We start from the raw sequence: 13364 nt of genomic DNA on the forward strand, positions 1-13364 counted from the left end.
ACATGAAAACTAACAGATCTTACTTGTTGTTACTGGAGCTTACCATAACTACGCTTGGAAGTGCGTCCGGTTCTCTGTACGCCGCTCGATGTGCTGGAATGCTCGCCACGAACACAGCCACAGCCATTCCCGTGACACAATTTGCTCAGCAAACAAGTCCCTAAAAATGTTAGAAATTCTAATACGTAATCAAGTATACATATGTATATGACTCCGATTTATGTTCCTACCTTCGTAGGAGTTTTCACTTCGTCTGGACATCGCATAATTCGTTTGTAAACGTTTGTGTTGAAAACTTTCATTTCTGATTTTCAATTTTCACTCAAAATACGAGAGAAATGACAAGTTTTTGAAACAAACATTCTGGTTGTTGGATTCCAATGAAATCTCTTTCTCTTCTCCCGGCAAACAGAGACAATTATACTGTTGTTGTTTTACTTTACCTGTAATTTGGTTCGATTTTTGAATACAAATCTTGAAAATCCATATTTTTCGTTGTAAATAAATACAAACATATGACAAATGCGCCATTGTGATTTGCAAGACACCATAAAATCCGTTACTTTGGTTGAAAATATGAAATAGTCATATAATCAGGTTATGTAATCGAATTTATGAAATCTGGAGCATAATTAGCGGGAGGAAATGCACGAGTTGCTTTTAATGTGAATTCGAATTGCACTCGCTCTTATGTCTGTTTGTATGTATTGAGCGGGAATAAAAACGTGCGCCCACACGCCTTCAGTTCAACAAACTGCTCGAGCCGAGGCAACAAAACTACAACAATTAAACAAAGCTTCTATGCAATTGCGATGATTTATTGTATTCTTCCAACTAAGAAACCACATTTATACGGGTGTAGGTGTGTGCACGCACTGATTATTATAGAACTCTGACTACTTTCTATGCAAATAACCGTTATAACATAATAGAAGCTAAATATAGCCCTGTGAGAAGAAACCAATTAATTTTATCATCAGCTTGATTATTTCGATGATTCATAAACCGTTGCGGTTGTTGTGTTATTCGTATAGAAAAAATACCACGAGCCTGTAACGGTTATAAATAATTTGAACAACATTTAATACTTCAGCAGTTTTTTCCAAACATCTCAGATCTTATACGAAATATTTGGCGCAGAATTTTTTACTTGAGGGATTGGCCGAAACTATAAATCGATTTTTCCGAAGTTGATAAAAGTAAATAAATTAAGTATATATATAACTTTAGATAGTAAAAGTTTAAATTTTTTCTATTTCAAACAGTGGTAATGCACATACTGTTATTATTAAATTGCTCAAATGCCAGAAACTTTTAGCGGTATACATTGTATTTTCATAAGTTTCTTTGCAAACCTTTAGAACCTCGTTAGCGATATCTATTGTTGACTTGGATTGCTCGATATTTCCCGAAATTGTCCTTGGGCGTAAATATACGATTCGATTAAAGTAGATCCATGACTACAAAAATATAGCGACCTCAAAAACTTTATAAGTGGCATTGGCGGAGGTATTGTTGAGTTAAATTCAAATTTGACCACAAGAGTGTATAGGGCTTCGTGACAAGCGAAACCCGAAACTATATTTCTGAACGTATTGTTGAGGGATCTTAGATCCTCAAAAGATTTCCCCGGGCCCTTTATTAATAATTTTTTTCTTTTATAAAAAAATAAATATTTTATTCGAATTTTTTAATGCTACAAACATACACTATTAACAAAGAAATTCTGAAATTTTTGGAAAAAATATTTTTAATTCGGTAATTTCCTATGACCTCTCGGAAAAAAATATTGTGCCGGTGTTGGCAGGAAATTGTACTGAAAATTTCGTGACATTTTTTTTCAAATAGTTGTAATTGAAAGAAAAAAATCATTTCTACACGTCTTTAAGAATTGTATCTCAACGACCTTTGTAAAATTTTTTGAAGATCGGTTGAGTAGTTCTCGAGAAATCTTGCTAACCGACTTCAAAAACACAGTTTCGAGAAAAACGCGTTGAAAGATAGCGCACTTAGCCTAACTACCCTTGAGCGCCCAAGTTCTCAAGGCTGTATCATCAAAACTATTACAGAGATCAACTTGAAAATTTAGTACAATGTTGTAGAAGTATTGTACAATTTAATAAGGCAATAAAAATTTTAGATTTTTTGAAACCTGCAAACCTGATCTAATTGTTCAAGCATAAAATAATACTTTTCGAACCACGACTGATTTTTGGTTTTAGCGATAAGTGCTGTTATTGGTGCAACCTCGTAATTAAGAAGAACTTTTCCCTTCCAACAAACAATGCACATAATTCTGGTTCTCTCTTTGTTTCCCTAACCCAAATAGAGCAGCAAATCCTTTTGCTACAGTGTTGTTCCACTAAACGTGCGTTTAATTCCATAATACCTCTTACCATTTGAGACTAGGTGTATGACGTACAAAAGATCTTTCAAGCACTGATTTTTAGATACCGATTTGTAAGGAACTCTGTGCAAACAGTGACAGCTGTCGCCTGCCATCTGCTTAATTCCCACATTGTGGGTGCTTTTATGGATATGTTTCGTTCATTGTAGTTGTCAATAGGAGGGGTGCAGTTGAATATTAATTGAAAAGCTACGTCCGCTAATGTCGATCGCCATACTGAAACGCATTTCACACGTTCAAATGTTGTAGTCTCCATAGATGTAGATGGTGGCGTGTGGCGACATACTTTTCTATTCTCATTATCGATTCGTTGGAATTCCTTGTAGATTGGAAGTAATATCGATACAAGTATATCTTTATATATGCAGTGTGTTTGAATGCAAGTGTTTGGTGATTATTTATTGACTTTTAGTTGAAAGACGCGTAATTGGCTTGGCATTAGTGCTGTATACTTGAATTTGAGAAGATTAACTTCAACTTATCGAGCGGAAAGTGTGGCTCAACTAATTGCATCTATTTAAATCGATGTATTGTTCAACTGATAAGACACTTTTTAATGGGTTCTTTTAAAAAGTTGACCATGGAAACGGACTTGTTTCGCTGCGGATATATGAGGGTCTCACGGAATCGGATACCAACTTTTTCTTAGTCATAAATATTTCGATTTTTACTTGAAAGCCTCTCAAACACGTCGATGTGATTATGGTATTCCTTATATACCGTTATAATAAACTATTCAAGACACGGAAATATTATTTACGAAGAAAGGCGATAACGTTATAATTCCATCATTAAAACGTATGTTCTTCAAATTATAAATAAACTGTTTTTTGAAGATTCGCTAAGTCTTGTTTAAAATTCTCAGAAGAGCTTGATAAATGTATATAGCGTATACATGTATAGAGTGAGGTTTTAAAGAGGGCAAATGTTTTTTGGAATATCAAAAATGAGGCGATTTGATCCGAACTTTGTATATAAAAACTCAATTTTTAAAGCTATATAAAAGTTTGTTTTCATTTAATTTGTGTTTGAGGTGCACTGCACTTACATTTTATGACCAACAGCTTGAAATGTTGCCAACAAAGTCCTTAAAAATATTCAAATATTAAAACACCAAAGCATACTTACATTCTAATCAGTTGAACATCGCTTTATTGTGACTATAAATCAATTCTATCACCTTCGTTTGCAATTTTGTCCGAACTATTAACGATTGAGTAATTAATTCTTGTTGTAAATTATCGATCAAACTGGTGTATTTGGAAAACACTTTTGTTTTTTCTATAGATATAGGTATCGGTTGCGGACCAATAAACTAATAAAACAGTAAAAATGTAGACAAAGTGATTATTTAGTACTTTAGTTCAGCATTTTTATTGATACAGGTACTTGGCGCAATTATGCTTGTTCTTCCAATTCCATTAAATCCTTAATTGCGTCTACTCTTGAAGCATGCAAATAAGTATGTATGTATGTATGTGTGTATGTATGCATGTAATTCTGATAAGCCCTGATTGTTATCATTAAGCCATCTTAAAGAGGACACTCATACGCCGCGGTGGTGATCGAAAGGGTGGCGCGAAGCGCATTTATGGACAGAAAAAAGTCGAGCAACAAACTAAGCTACTGCCGCGCCGCTCTTCAACATTTCCGCTTACACTTAGAATGTAGACAATGTACACAACATGACTTGGCAATGTTCGACATCGCGCTGTTGCTGTTCTCACTTCTGTTCTGTTGCTGCTCCTGCGCCGCTGCTGAGATGGCGTTTACTAACTGCTATGTTATTTGCCAGTTTTGTAAGAGATAGCTTTTTTGGCTGGCTGCTGTAATATTTGCGATTGTGACAAGTTAATTTGATTGATCTTTTACACCCACCTTCTTTTGCTTCGACCTCTTTGCCAAAGCATGTGCTCACCTACGCGCGTGAGAATGTGTGCGTGCATGTGTCCTCGATCCTCACGATTGTCAACAATATCTTTGAGTAGTTTTATAATCATGCCGCTAATAAATTCATCAGCGCCGATATCTTGCTCTAATCACCTCGTTCTTTAGCGGCTGGGCAGCCGTCCATCGACTATTGATTCGCTAGTTTTACTTCTTCTTATCGTATATTGGATAAATGGTATTTCAGTTTCGTATGTACGTCATCACAACATAAACGTCTAACATAAGAATGCCAGCTTCGGCGCGAGTTCAGCGTTCCCTTACTTTTTCTTATTATTCTGCGACAAATACATATCTGGCAGTGGAGCGTATTTATGGGTATGTATATATGTAAGTCGATGAAGCGATATGGTTTATTTGTTACTGATTGTTTTCAAACTGTGTCGGAGGTGTTTTAAAAATTCATTCTGTTAATCGTCGTTAGTGGATTTAGACGTGTATTTTCCAAAATGGCTAACAAATAACAAGTTAAGGCCAACTCGGTGCGCGCGTTTACACTTGGCGTGAACGTCGCGATTTGTCTCAATAAAAAGCAAAAGTGGATTAATAAAGAGCACAATGTATAATTAATAAAAGTGTTGAGTAAGGACGATTACTTGACCACAGAAAAACAATTTTAAGCATAAATAAAAAACACTCTGCAACAAAATGGCAAAGAAAAATGGTATATTGAAAAACACTTTATCAAAAATTATAAATTTGTAAACAATGTAAAAACTCTAAGTTTCCAAGCGAACGAATTTCAAATGAAATCACAGTGTAAATATTGAGTTCATTTATCTTAATCTTCTTATCCCTGAAGATGTTCCAGGTTTAAATGGTTAAAGTACCATACTTCTGGAAAACTATTTTTTTATTACAACAATCGCGCAGCAATTGCACTATGTCACCTATATTCACATTGTAGGAGGAGGATCTAGAAGAATTGGTTCTCAGCAAATTTGATTTATATAGCTTCAGTGGCTTGTGAGATATGTATATTGAACATATCATGTGGTCACTTTAAGATTTTTTTAAAGTATAGATGACCATCCATTAATTTTTATTTTTTTCAACTCTGGTTTTAACGTTTTTAAGTTAAAAAAAATCGTATTTTGGAAATTTCGTAATTACTTTTCTGTTGAGTTCGCTTAACTGGAAATATGTTTCTTCTTACTAAGAGTTTTCTCCTTTAAATTGAGTTCAAATTAGCATGATTTTCAGTTTCATTGAGTTGGCTTAAAATAATTCGATTTATTTAACCAGAAAATTTTATAAATATTTTCTTTATTACCAACAAATCCTACAACTAATTTGCAGCCAATACTCGTAATACACCTATCTTTTGTAAGCGAGTTCCGAAGGGGTGTTCATAGTATTTTAAAACAACGATAAGTCTTAAAAGTCAAGCATATTCGACAACTTCAACCGTTGCCTTTTTTGTTGGTCTTTAAAATGTTGTCATTGATAGTATTTAAAAATTCTACAGCGTTTATGTGTCGAGTCTGAAAAACTACATTTTAATATTAACTGGTAAATAACCTTTTAAAGCTCGAATAACATTGTTTCGTTTTTTAGATATAGTATAGAACCATTGCGAGCATTCTTTCGCCGATTGCTTAAAACGAATAAAACGAGTTCTTCATAAATGTAAACAATTTGAGTGAAAAAATAAACGAAATATTTAAAATTTTCGAACACATATGTACATAATTACATAGAGACTGTTAAAACAGGCAAGAAACTAGTTACGAATGATATTTATACCCTGAACAGGCCGTATTAAGTTTGTCACGAAGTTTGTCTGAGACCCTATAAAGTATATACATATATAAATGATCAGTATGTTGAGCTGAGTCGCGTTAGCCATGTTCGTCTGTCTGTCCGTCTGTCTGACGGTCTGTCTGTTTATATACGAACTAGTCCCTCAGTTTTTAAGATATCGTTTGGAAATTTTGCAAATGTCATTTTCTCTTCAAGAAGCTGCTCATTTGTCGGAACTGCCGATATATTGGACCAATATAACATATAGCTGTCATACAAACCGAGCGATCGGAGACAACTTCTTGTATGGAAAATTTTCACATTTGATGTGGTATCTTCACGAAATTATATACATAATATAAATCTTCAAAAAGAAAAAAATGTATTCAAATACAAATATCTTCTGCTTCTTCGATTATCAAATATCACTAAAATACAACAATAATTTTCTACTAGGTGCAATATTATATAAATAACAAAATTATGAACAACTTAATACTTATCCTTAATCTAATCTTCTTAATTGTACATATTTGCAGATAATAAGCCTAATAATGGCGTTGCCCAAGGCACAGAACCAGAAAGAACTGGAAATGGAAAATCGACGGTCGATGAAATTCATGAGCTTACAACAATTGGTGAAAAGTCACTGGAGAATTCGACAGAACCTGCGGGCAATGACGAACCTGCTTCCAATGTTTCTGAAGCTGAGGGACAAGTGAAGGTGAATTTCATGACATAGATTAAAAAAAAAGAACACCTGACCAAACTGCATAGAACAAGGGAAAGAACTCTCGGTCAACCTTGTAACTTGCTTGGGCGCGAAAAGAATGTTTAAGTTCATGAGAGGAACTTGAAAACTTCTGAATATATCACATATCTCGTTTTAATTTCCTTTATTTGAAAAAGTCTTTACGACAATCTAATCCAAGTTGCCTTACTTAACCTTATAATATTTCAATCTAAAATGCTAATAAAAGCAAGTTGCTTTCCTCCTATAGTCTTCATGCACTTTAGATTGAAATCGGTAGCATCCAGAAAAGTATTATATTTTGTCTAAATCGGCAGAAAACTACGCACTGGAGGACCATCTTAATTGTCACTTGGTTATCTACCTAATTTACGTGGCGTCTTCGTTATACAAAATTCCTTAACTTGATAAAGACTCAATACATATCATGATCGATTGTACCTCATACATTGAAATTAAATCGTTAAAAAATTCCTCGATTTATTTTCAGAAATTACCGTTTCCGAAATCAATATTCTTCATCATCAGCTATGAGTTTTGCAGAGGTTTCCACTACTACGGCATGCGAAGTAAGTGTCGAACTATCTTTCCTTAATAGGGGTTTGAACTTTCTTATTGAACTATCCTTCATTGTTTTCCAACCCCGTGCAGCCATTCTGGTGTTGTACCTGAGTCGGCAGCTTGATTATGACGATGACACCACTACAGTTATATTCCATGTCTACGCTATGCTCGGGTACTTTCTGTGCGTCTTTGGTGCCATTATCTCAGATAGTTGGCTTGGTAAATTCAAAACGATCTTATATCTTTCGTTCATCTATGTTGCTGGTTCAGCGTTAGTTACTCTTGGTGCGGTGCCACCGTTGAATTTGCCTGCTACGACATTTACCATGGTCGGCTTGGGATTAATGTCTTTGGGTTCGGGTCTCGTGAAACCATCCATCTCCGCTTTTGGTGGTGATCAGTTTAAATTACCCGAGCAAGTGAAGCAAATGACCACCTTTTTCTCAATGTACTACTTTGTGGTCAATGCTGGTTCATTGATTTCGATTACAGCAACACCAATATTACGCGATGATGTACACTGTTTCGGCGAAAAGGACTGTTATTCGCTGGCTTTTGGCTTACCAGCTTCGTTTGTGGTTATCTCGATAGGTGAGTGCTTATTTTACAGTTGCAATTATTTCAACTAAAATATGAGTTGTAGTTGTCTTCGCAATCGGTCGTCCACTTTATAAAAACAAACCGCCGGCAGGAAATATGGTCGTATTAGTCAGCAAAACCATTGGTGTAAGTTCACCCTAATTACACTAGCCGACAATGGATTTTGCTCTGAAATAAAAATTATATATTTTGGTTCCTGTTAGTATGTATATCATTAGAAAAATAATAAAAAAAAATCCTTAGGTCCAATTAGGATAATATTATTGAAGTTATACTTCTTATACGAGTTCGGAAAAGGTTGCGATAGTTTCAGGTGCATGGAGTACATATCAAAGAAACCTATGAAAATATCAAAAATCTACTACAAAAAATACAGTATGCTAAACATTCTTGGAAAATTTGTTCTGATTTAAAAGTAGTTGGGATGTTACTAGGTATGCAAGCTGGTTACACAAAATTTTGCTGTTTTATGTGCGAATGGGATAGCAGAGCTCGAAGCAAACACTATATCCAAAAAGAGTGGCCAAAAAGAACAGACTATGTACCTAATCAGAAAAGTGTGTCCAATGTTCGTCTTGTTGAACCCGAGAATATTATTTTGCCACCCCTTCATATAAAATTAGGCTTAATGAAAAATTTTGTAAAAGCAGTGGATAAAACGGGAGAAGGTTTTCAATACCTTAAAAGTATATTTCCGAGACTTAGTGATGCGAAATTAAAAGAAGGGATTTTTGTGGGGCCAGACATACGACGAGTTATGAAGGATCAAAACTTTGTCTCTAAACTAAATACGCTAGAAAAAAAAGCATGGCTTTCATTTGTTGAGGTTGTAAAAAATTTTTTGGGTAACACCAAATCACCCGATTATGAAGAACTCATATCAAGCCTATTGACGGATTTTCAGGCTTTAGGGTGTAACATGTCCCTGAAAATACATTTCCTACATTCGCACTTGGATTTCTTTCCTCCCAATTTAGGTGCAGTCAGTGATGAATATAGGGAGAGATTTCACCAAGACATATTGAGTATGGAGAAAAGGTATCAAGGCAAATGGAATCCTAGCATGCTGGCAGACTATTGCTGGTTATGCTTACGTGATAATCCTGACTACCAATACAGCAGAAGTTCAAAAAAGTACAAGAAAATATAAATTGAGGGATAAAAATTTGTAATATTCAATATATTTTTTGCAAAAACTTTACTTTTATTTTTCTCTTAACCTGGACCTAGCAATTTTTTTTATATTCAAATTATATATGTACCTTATCAAAGCAACATAAAAAAACAAGTTTGGTTTCAGAGCAGAAAAAAAATGTCAAAATTGTCGGCTAGTGTTATCTAATGAAGTTAGGAAAATAATATTTTGATATACTTACATTCTTTAGAACGCAATTGCTACCAAATGGCGTGAGAAGAAGACCAATCCTCGCGAACACTGGTTGGACTACGCCGATAAGAAATATGACCGTCAATTGATCGAAGATGTTAAAGTGTTGATGCGTGTTCTTGTACTCTATTTGCCTTTACCCGTTTTTTGGGCGCTCTTCGATCAGCAGGGTTCACGTTGGACTATTCAGGCAGCACGTATGGATGGCGACATGGGCTCGTGGAATATCAAACCAGATCAAATGCAATTGTTAAATCCTTTATTAATTCTGGTCTTCATTCCTCTTTATGAACTTGTATTCTATCCTCTGCTTGCTTTCGTCGGCATTCGTCGTCCATTACAAAAGTTAACACTAGGTGGCATTTTTGCGGGCATAGCTTTCGTTGTTTCCGGGGTCGTGGAGCTAAGCCTTGAGGTAAGCTAATTTCTATTTCCTTATGTTAGTAAATACTTTATCTCAATTAAATATATTTCTATAGGACACCTATCCAATTTTGCCAACAGCTGGAAATGCACATCTTCGTGTCTACAATGGCGAAAACTGTGACTATGCCATCACCTCTAATTTGACCGGTTTAAATTTCGACATTGCTTCGCTTGACATGTTTGTGAACCGCAGCATCAATATTGACTCGACAAATCATCTGTATGTCGAATTTGAGTTCACTGAGAAAGCTGGACTAAACTGCTTCGAATTCCCAAAGCAGACCTTTGCTTTCGATACAACAACAGCACATTATTTGTTTTTGAATTCGAAAAACACCACACATCCGCTAATATGGGGCCAAGACACTATAAGCAAACCCAGTCGCGGTTATCCGTTCGTGCGTACTTTGGCGAACGTTCAGGCAGGTCGGCAAATTGAGTGGAGAAATAAGAAAGGCTCCATCGAGCACACAGAACCCGCCAATTTGCGCAACGAAACCGAGCTGAAGTCTGGCGATTATGATGTTTTGGTCGATAACACGTTAGCTGCCTCGGAGTATCTCAGTGTTGGTGGAAGATACACAATCATAATAAATGAAGAAACAACTGGTGTTTATAAAAGTAATGTCGTAATTATAACAGAACCGAATTCGATGTCTATTTTCTGGTTGATTCCCCAATACGTAATTATGACACTCGCTGAGGTTATGTTCTCCGTAACTGGCCTCGAGTTTTCATACGCGCAAGCTCCAGTGTCGATGAAGTCGGTACTGCAAGCCTGTTGGCTACTTACAGTTGCCTTCGGTAATGTGATCGTTGTGATTATCGCCGAACTGAAACTTTTCGATTCGCAAGCCGACGAGTTCTTCCTCTTCGCTGGTATTATGTTCGTCGATATGATCATCTTCATGTTTGTTGCCTATCGGTACAAACCAAATAATCCCAATTCACAAAGCGAAGCAGAGCCATTGACGCCGGCGGAAACAAACAAGAAAGCTGGCAATGACAATGTGGCTAAAACGATCGACGATTAGGCTGAGTTTCTTTATGTTGATTCGTACAAGTAAATATGTAACTTAATATTAAGCAATACGAGTATTAGTTTTAGACTTGGTGAGTTTATATTATAATTCACGGTATAGGAAGTAAATATTTTATAATAGTAATCGTAAGCAATAATAACAAAAATAGTGCAAATAAAAATAAGACGAAAATCGCAATAACAAAAAAAGTTTATATTTATTTTTAACTAAGAGAAGCTTGATCGGTTCGGAACTTTGAACCTCCCTCGAATCTCCTTAATCCATAAAGGATCTTTGACTTAGAGAGACTTCAAGTTATGGAAGGAAATTTATATGAATTTTTACTTCTTTTGCCAATTCAAGAGTTTGAGTTATGAACAATTTCGACTTTTAGAGGTTCGTGTTATGAAAGTTCAACTCTATTTATCTAACAATATTTCAGAATACAAACCTATAAAACCAGCCTCGCTTTTCGGTTTTCGGTGAATTTGCCGATGTTTGTTTTGATTGTGTTCATCAGACGGCCAAAATTCACACAAGACCTGGGGTTAAAAGAGCTCTTAAGCAATTTTCATTGCCTTTTGGGCGATGACAACAGTATAAGAAAAGCAAAGAAGTATGTTGGTGCGATCTGCGTGAACAAGTGAGACGTGAGTTTTGCGCTGCTGCGATTGCTAAATGGCCAGAAATGTTCTTCTTGTCGTGGAAGGTGCCGAAAGGGAGCCAAAAGTTCTGTCAGCGCGATGACAACCTCATTAAGAATTTGTACTTATTCACAACTGGGTTTTCATATTTTAATCTAATCACACGGTTTTCTCACAGTTCCCAAACGAACTTAGGCTTATCGCAGTTGAATGGCGGCAAGTCTCTGAACTTTGCTCGCGTCTTTTAAATATATTCAATTGTGCACGTGTGAATATGTTTGTATGTATATATTTAAATTGGCAATTAAATTAACAACTTACTGATAGTCTTGCAAAAATATCATAAAAGTATTAGAAGCGTCGTTGGCACGGGCGCTGCAAATCGATTCCAGGTTCTGACTCACGTTTTTATGACTTGGAATATTTAGTTAATTATTACAGCATGTGACTAATTGGGGTAACAATAAAAATCTAAAGTATTTGAGACTGCTTTCTTTCATAAATTAGAGAGATTGTTTAAATTTATGACACCTTATCGATTAGCCATACTAATATACTATATAATGGAGAAGAGGAGGATACTATTAAACATCTTAACTAATGCATAGTATGGCTCTATATAGGAAAATAATCATAACTATCGGCGAGGGTGACGTCTCGGAGGTTCCACAGATTCAACTTTTCGTACTAATGACCTTCATCAGAAGCACAGATTGGTTCAGTGAGGAGCCAATGAAATGAGGGGAAGTTAATAGCGGTGATATTACAATGAGCCTCCTAAAGTCGAAGGTATGTCGTTAGACAGCCACTCTATATACATAAAAAGTATTTATGGTACAGGCTTCAATCAATTTTGTAAGACAAAATATAATTTTCAATGGCTTTTTGGTGTGGTATGTCGAATAGCTTGCGGTCACTATTTTAATTTGTTAATTTTAGAAGGCAGAATTCATAACGGTATTCGTTTAAAAATAATTATTTCAAGAATTTCTAAGCAATGCATTGTTGTCGTCTTATCTGCTAGGGAAGTGCATCTCAGTGCATTGCTGGCGAAATTCATAACGTTTTCATATGAAACTATAAATATGTGTGTTTGTACACGTGAGGCATGAGACAACGACGAGTCTAGATGAATTAATTTCTAGACACGATCAATGACACTGTCAATTAGCATTGACTGATAAGTGAAATTGATTGCTTGTATGAAAAGAAATAATTAGAGAAGCACAAAATTTTAATTGCAACCGTATTTAACGGTAGTTTTCAATATATTTGCGCATTTAAGTACTCTCCAATTGGTGGAGCTCCTTGAAGCAGGAGTATATGCTTTGGCTGCTCAGGTCTTCAGCTTCGCTTACGCTGCAATTGCCTTCGAAACAGCGGGGCGTGAACACCCCGGGACCTGCAGAAATAACAGGCCAAACATGAAAACTAACAGATCTTACTTGTTGTTACTGGAGCTTACCATAACTACGCTTGGAAGTGCGTCCGGTTCTCTGTATGCCGCTCGATGTGCTGGAATGCTCTCCACGAACACAGCCACAGCCATTCTCGTGACACAATTTGCTCAACAAACAAGTGCCTGAGGATTTTAGAAATTCTAATAAATATTCGAATATATATGACGTCGATTTATGTTTATACCTTCGTAGGATTTTTCACTTCGTCTGGACATCGTATTATTCGTTTGTAAACGTTTGTGTTTAAAACTTTCATTTCTGATTTTCAAAATTCAAATTTTTGAAACAAACACTCTAGTTGTGAGATTCCAACGAAATCTCTTTCTCTTCTTCCAGCAAACACAGGCAGTTACATTTTTGCTGTTTTATTTTATCTCTAATTTGGTTCAGTTTTTAGGAAACACGTCTTGAAA

The 13364-nt window shown here is 35.7% G+C and overlaps 2 protein-coding genes across 4 annotated transcripts in view; one reads left to right on the plus strand and one right to left on the minus strand.

The window, feature by feature from the left end:
* The window catches only part of LOC105223013 (peptide transporter family 1), a 31162-nt gene extending 17981 nt beyond the window's left edge, over positions 1-13181 (minus strand). Inside the window, exons 1-2 of one of the 3 annotated variants that reach the window (XM_011200600.2) lie at positions 13136-13181; positions 44-160 (exon numbers count right to left, since the gene is read on the minus strand). In XM_011200600.2, the coding sequence (XP_011198902.2) occupies positions 44-160; positions 13136-13166 (148 nt within the window). In that variant the 5' untranslated portion in view covers positions 13167-13181. Of the gene's footprint in view, positions 1-43; positions 161-230; positions 277-12956; positions 13074-13135 lie in introns of those variants that run through there. The other 2 variants (XM_049455884.1, XM_011200599.4) reach the window with 2 other exon arrangements.
* LOC105223014 (peptide transporter family 1-like) lies at positions 4767-11019 on the plus strand. The gene is made up of 7 exons (XM_011200604.4): positions 4767-5018; positions 6637-6821; positions 7339-7417; positions 7500-8003; positions 8056-8138; positions 9398-9814; positions 9879-11019. The coding sequence occupies exons 1-7, from the start codon at positions 5003-5005 to the stop codon at positions 10857-10859; spliced, it is 2265 nt and encodes a 754-aa protein (XP_011198906.2). The 5' UTR covers positions 4767-5002; the 3' UTR covers positions 10860-11019.
* Positions 13182-13364: the final 183 nt, after the last annotated feature.

This window comes from Bactrocera dorsalis, chromosome 4, assembly GCF_023373825.1.
Source record: "Bactrocera dorsalis isolate Fly_Bdor chromosome 4, ASM2337382v1, whole genome shotgun sequence".
NCBI classification, from domain to species: Eukaryota; Metazoa; Arthropoda; class Insecta; order Diptera; family Tephritidae; genus Bactrocera; species Bactrocera dorsalis.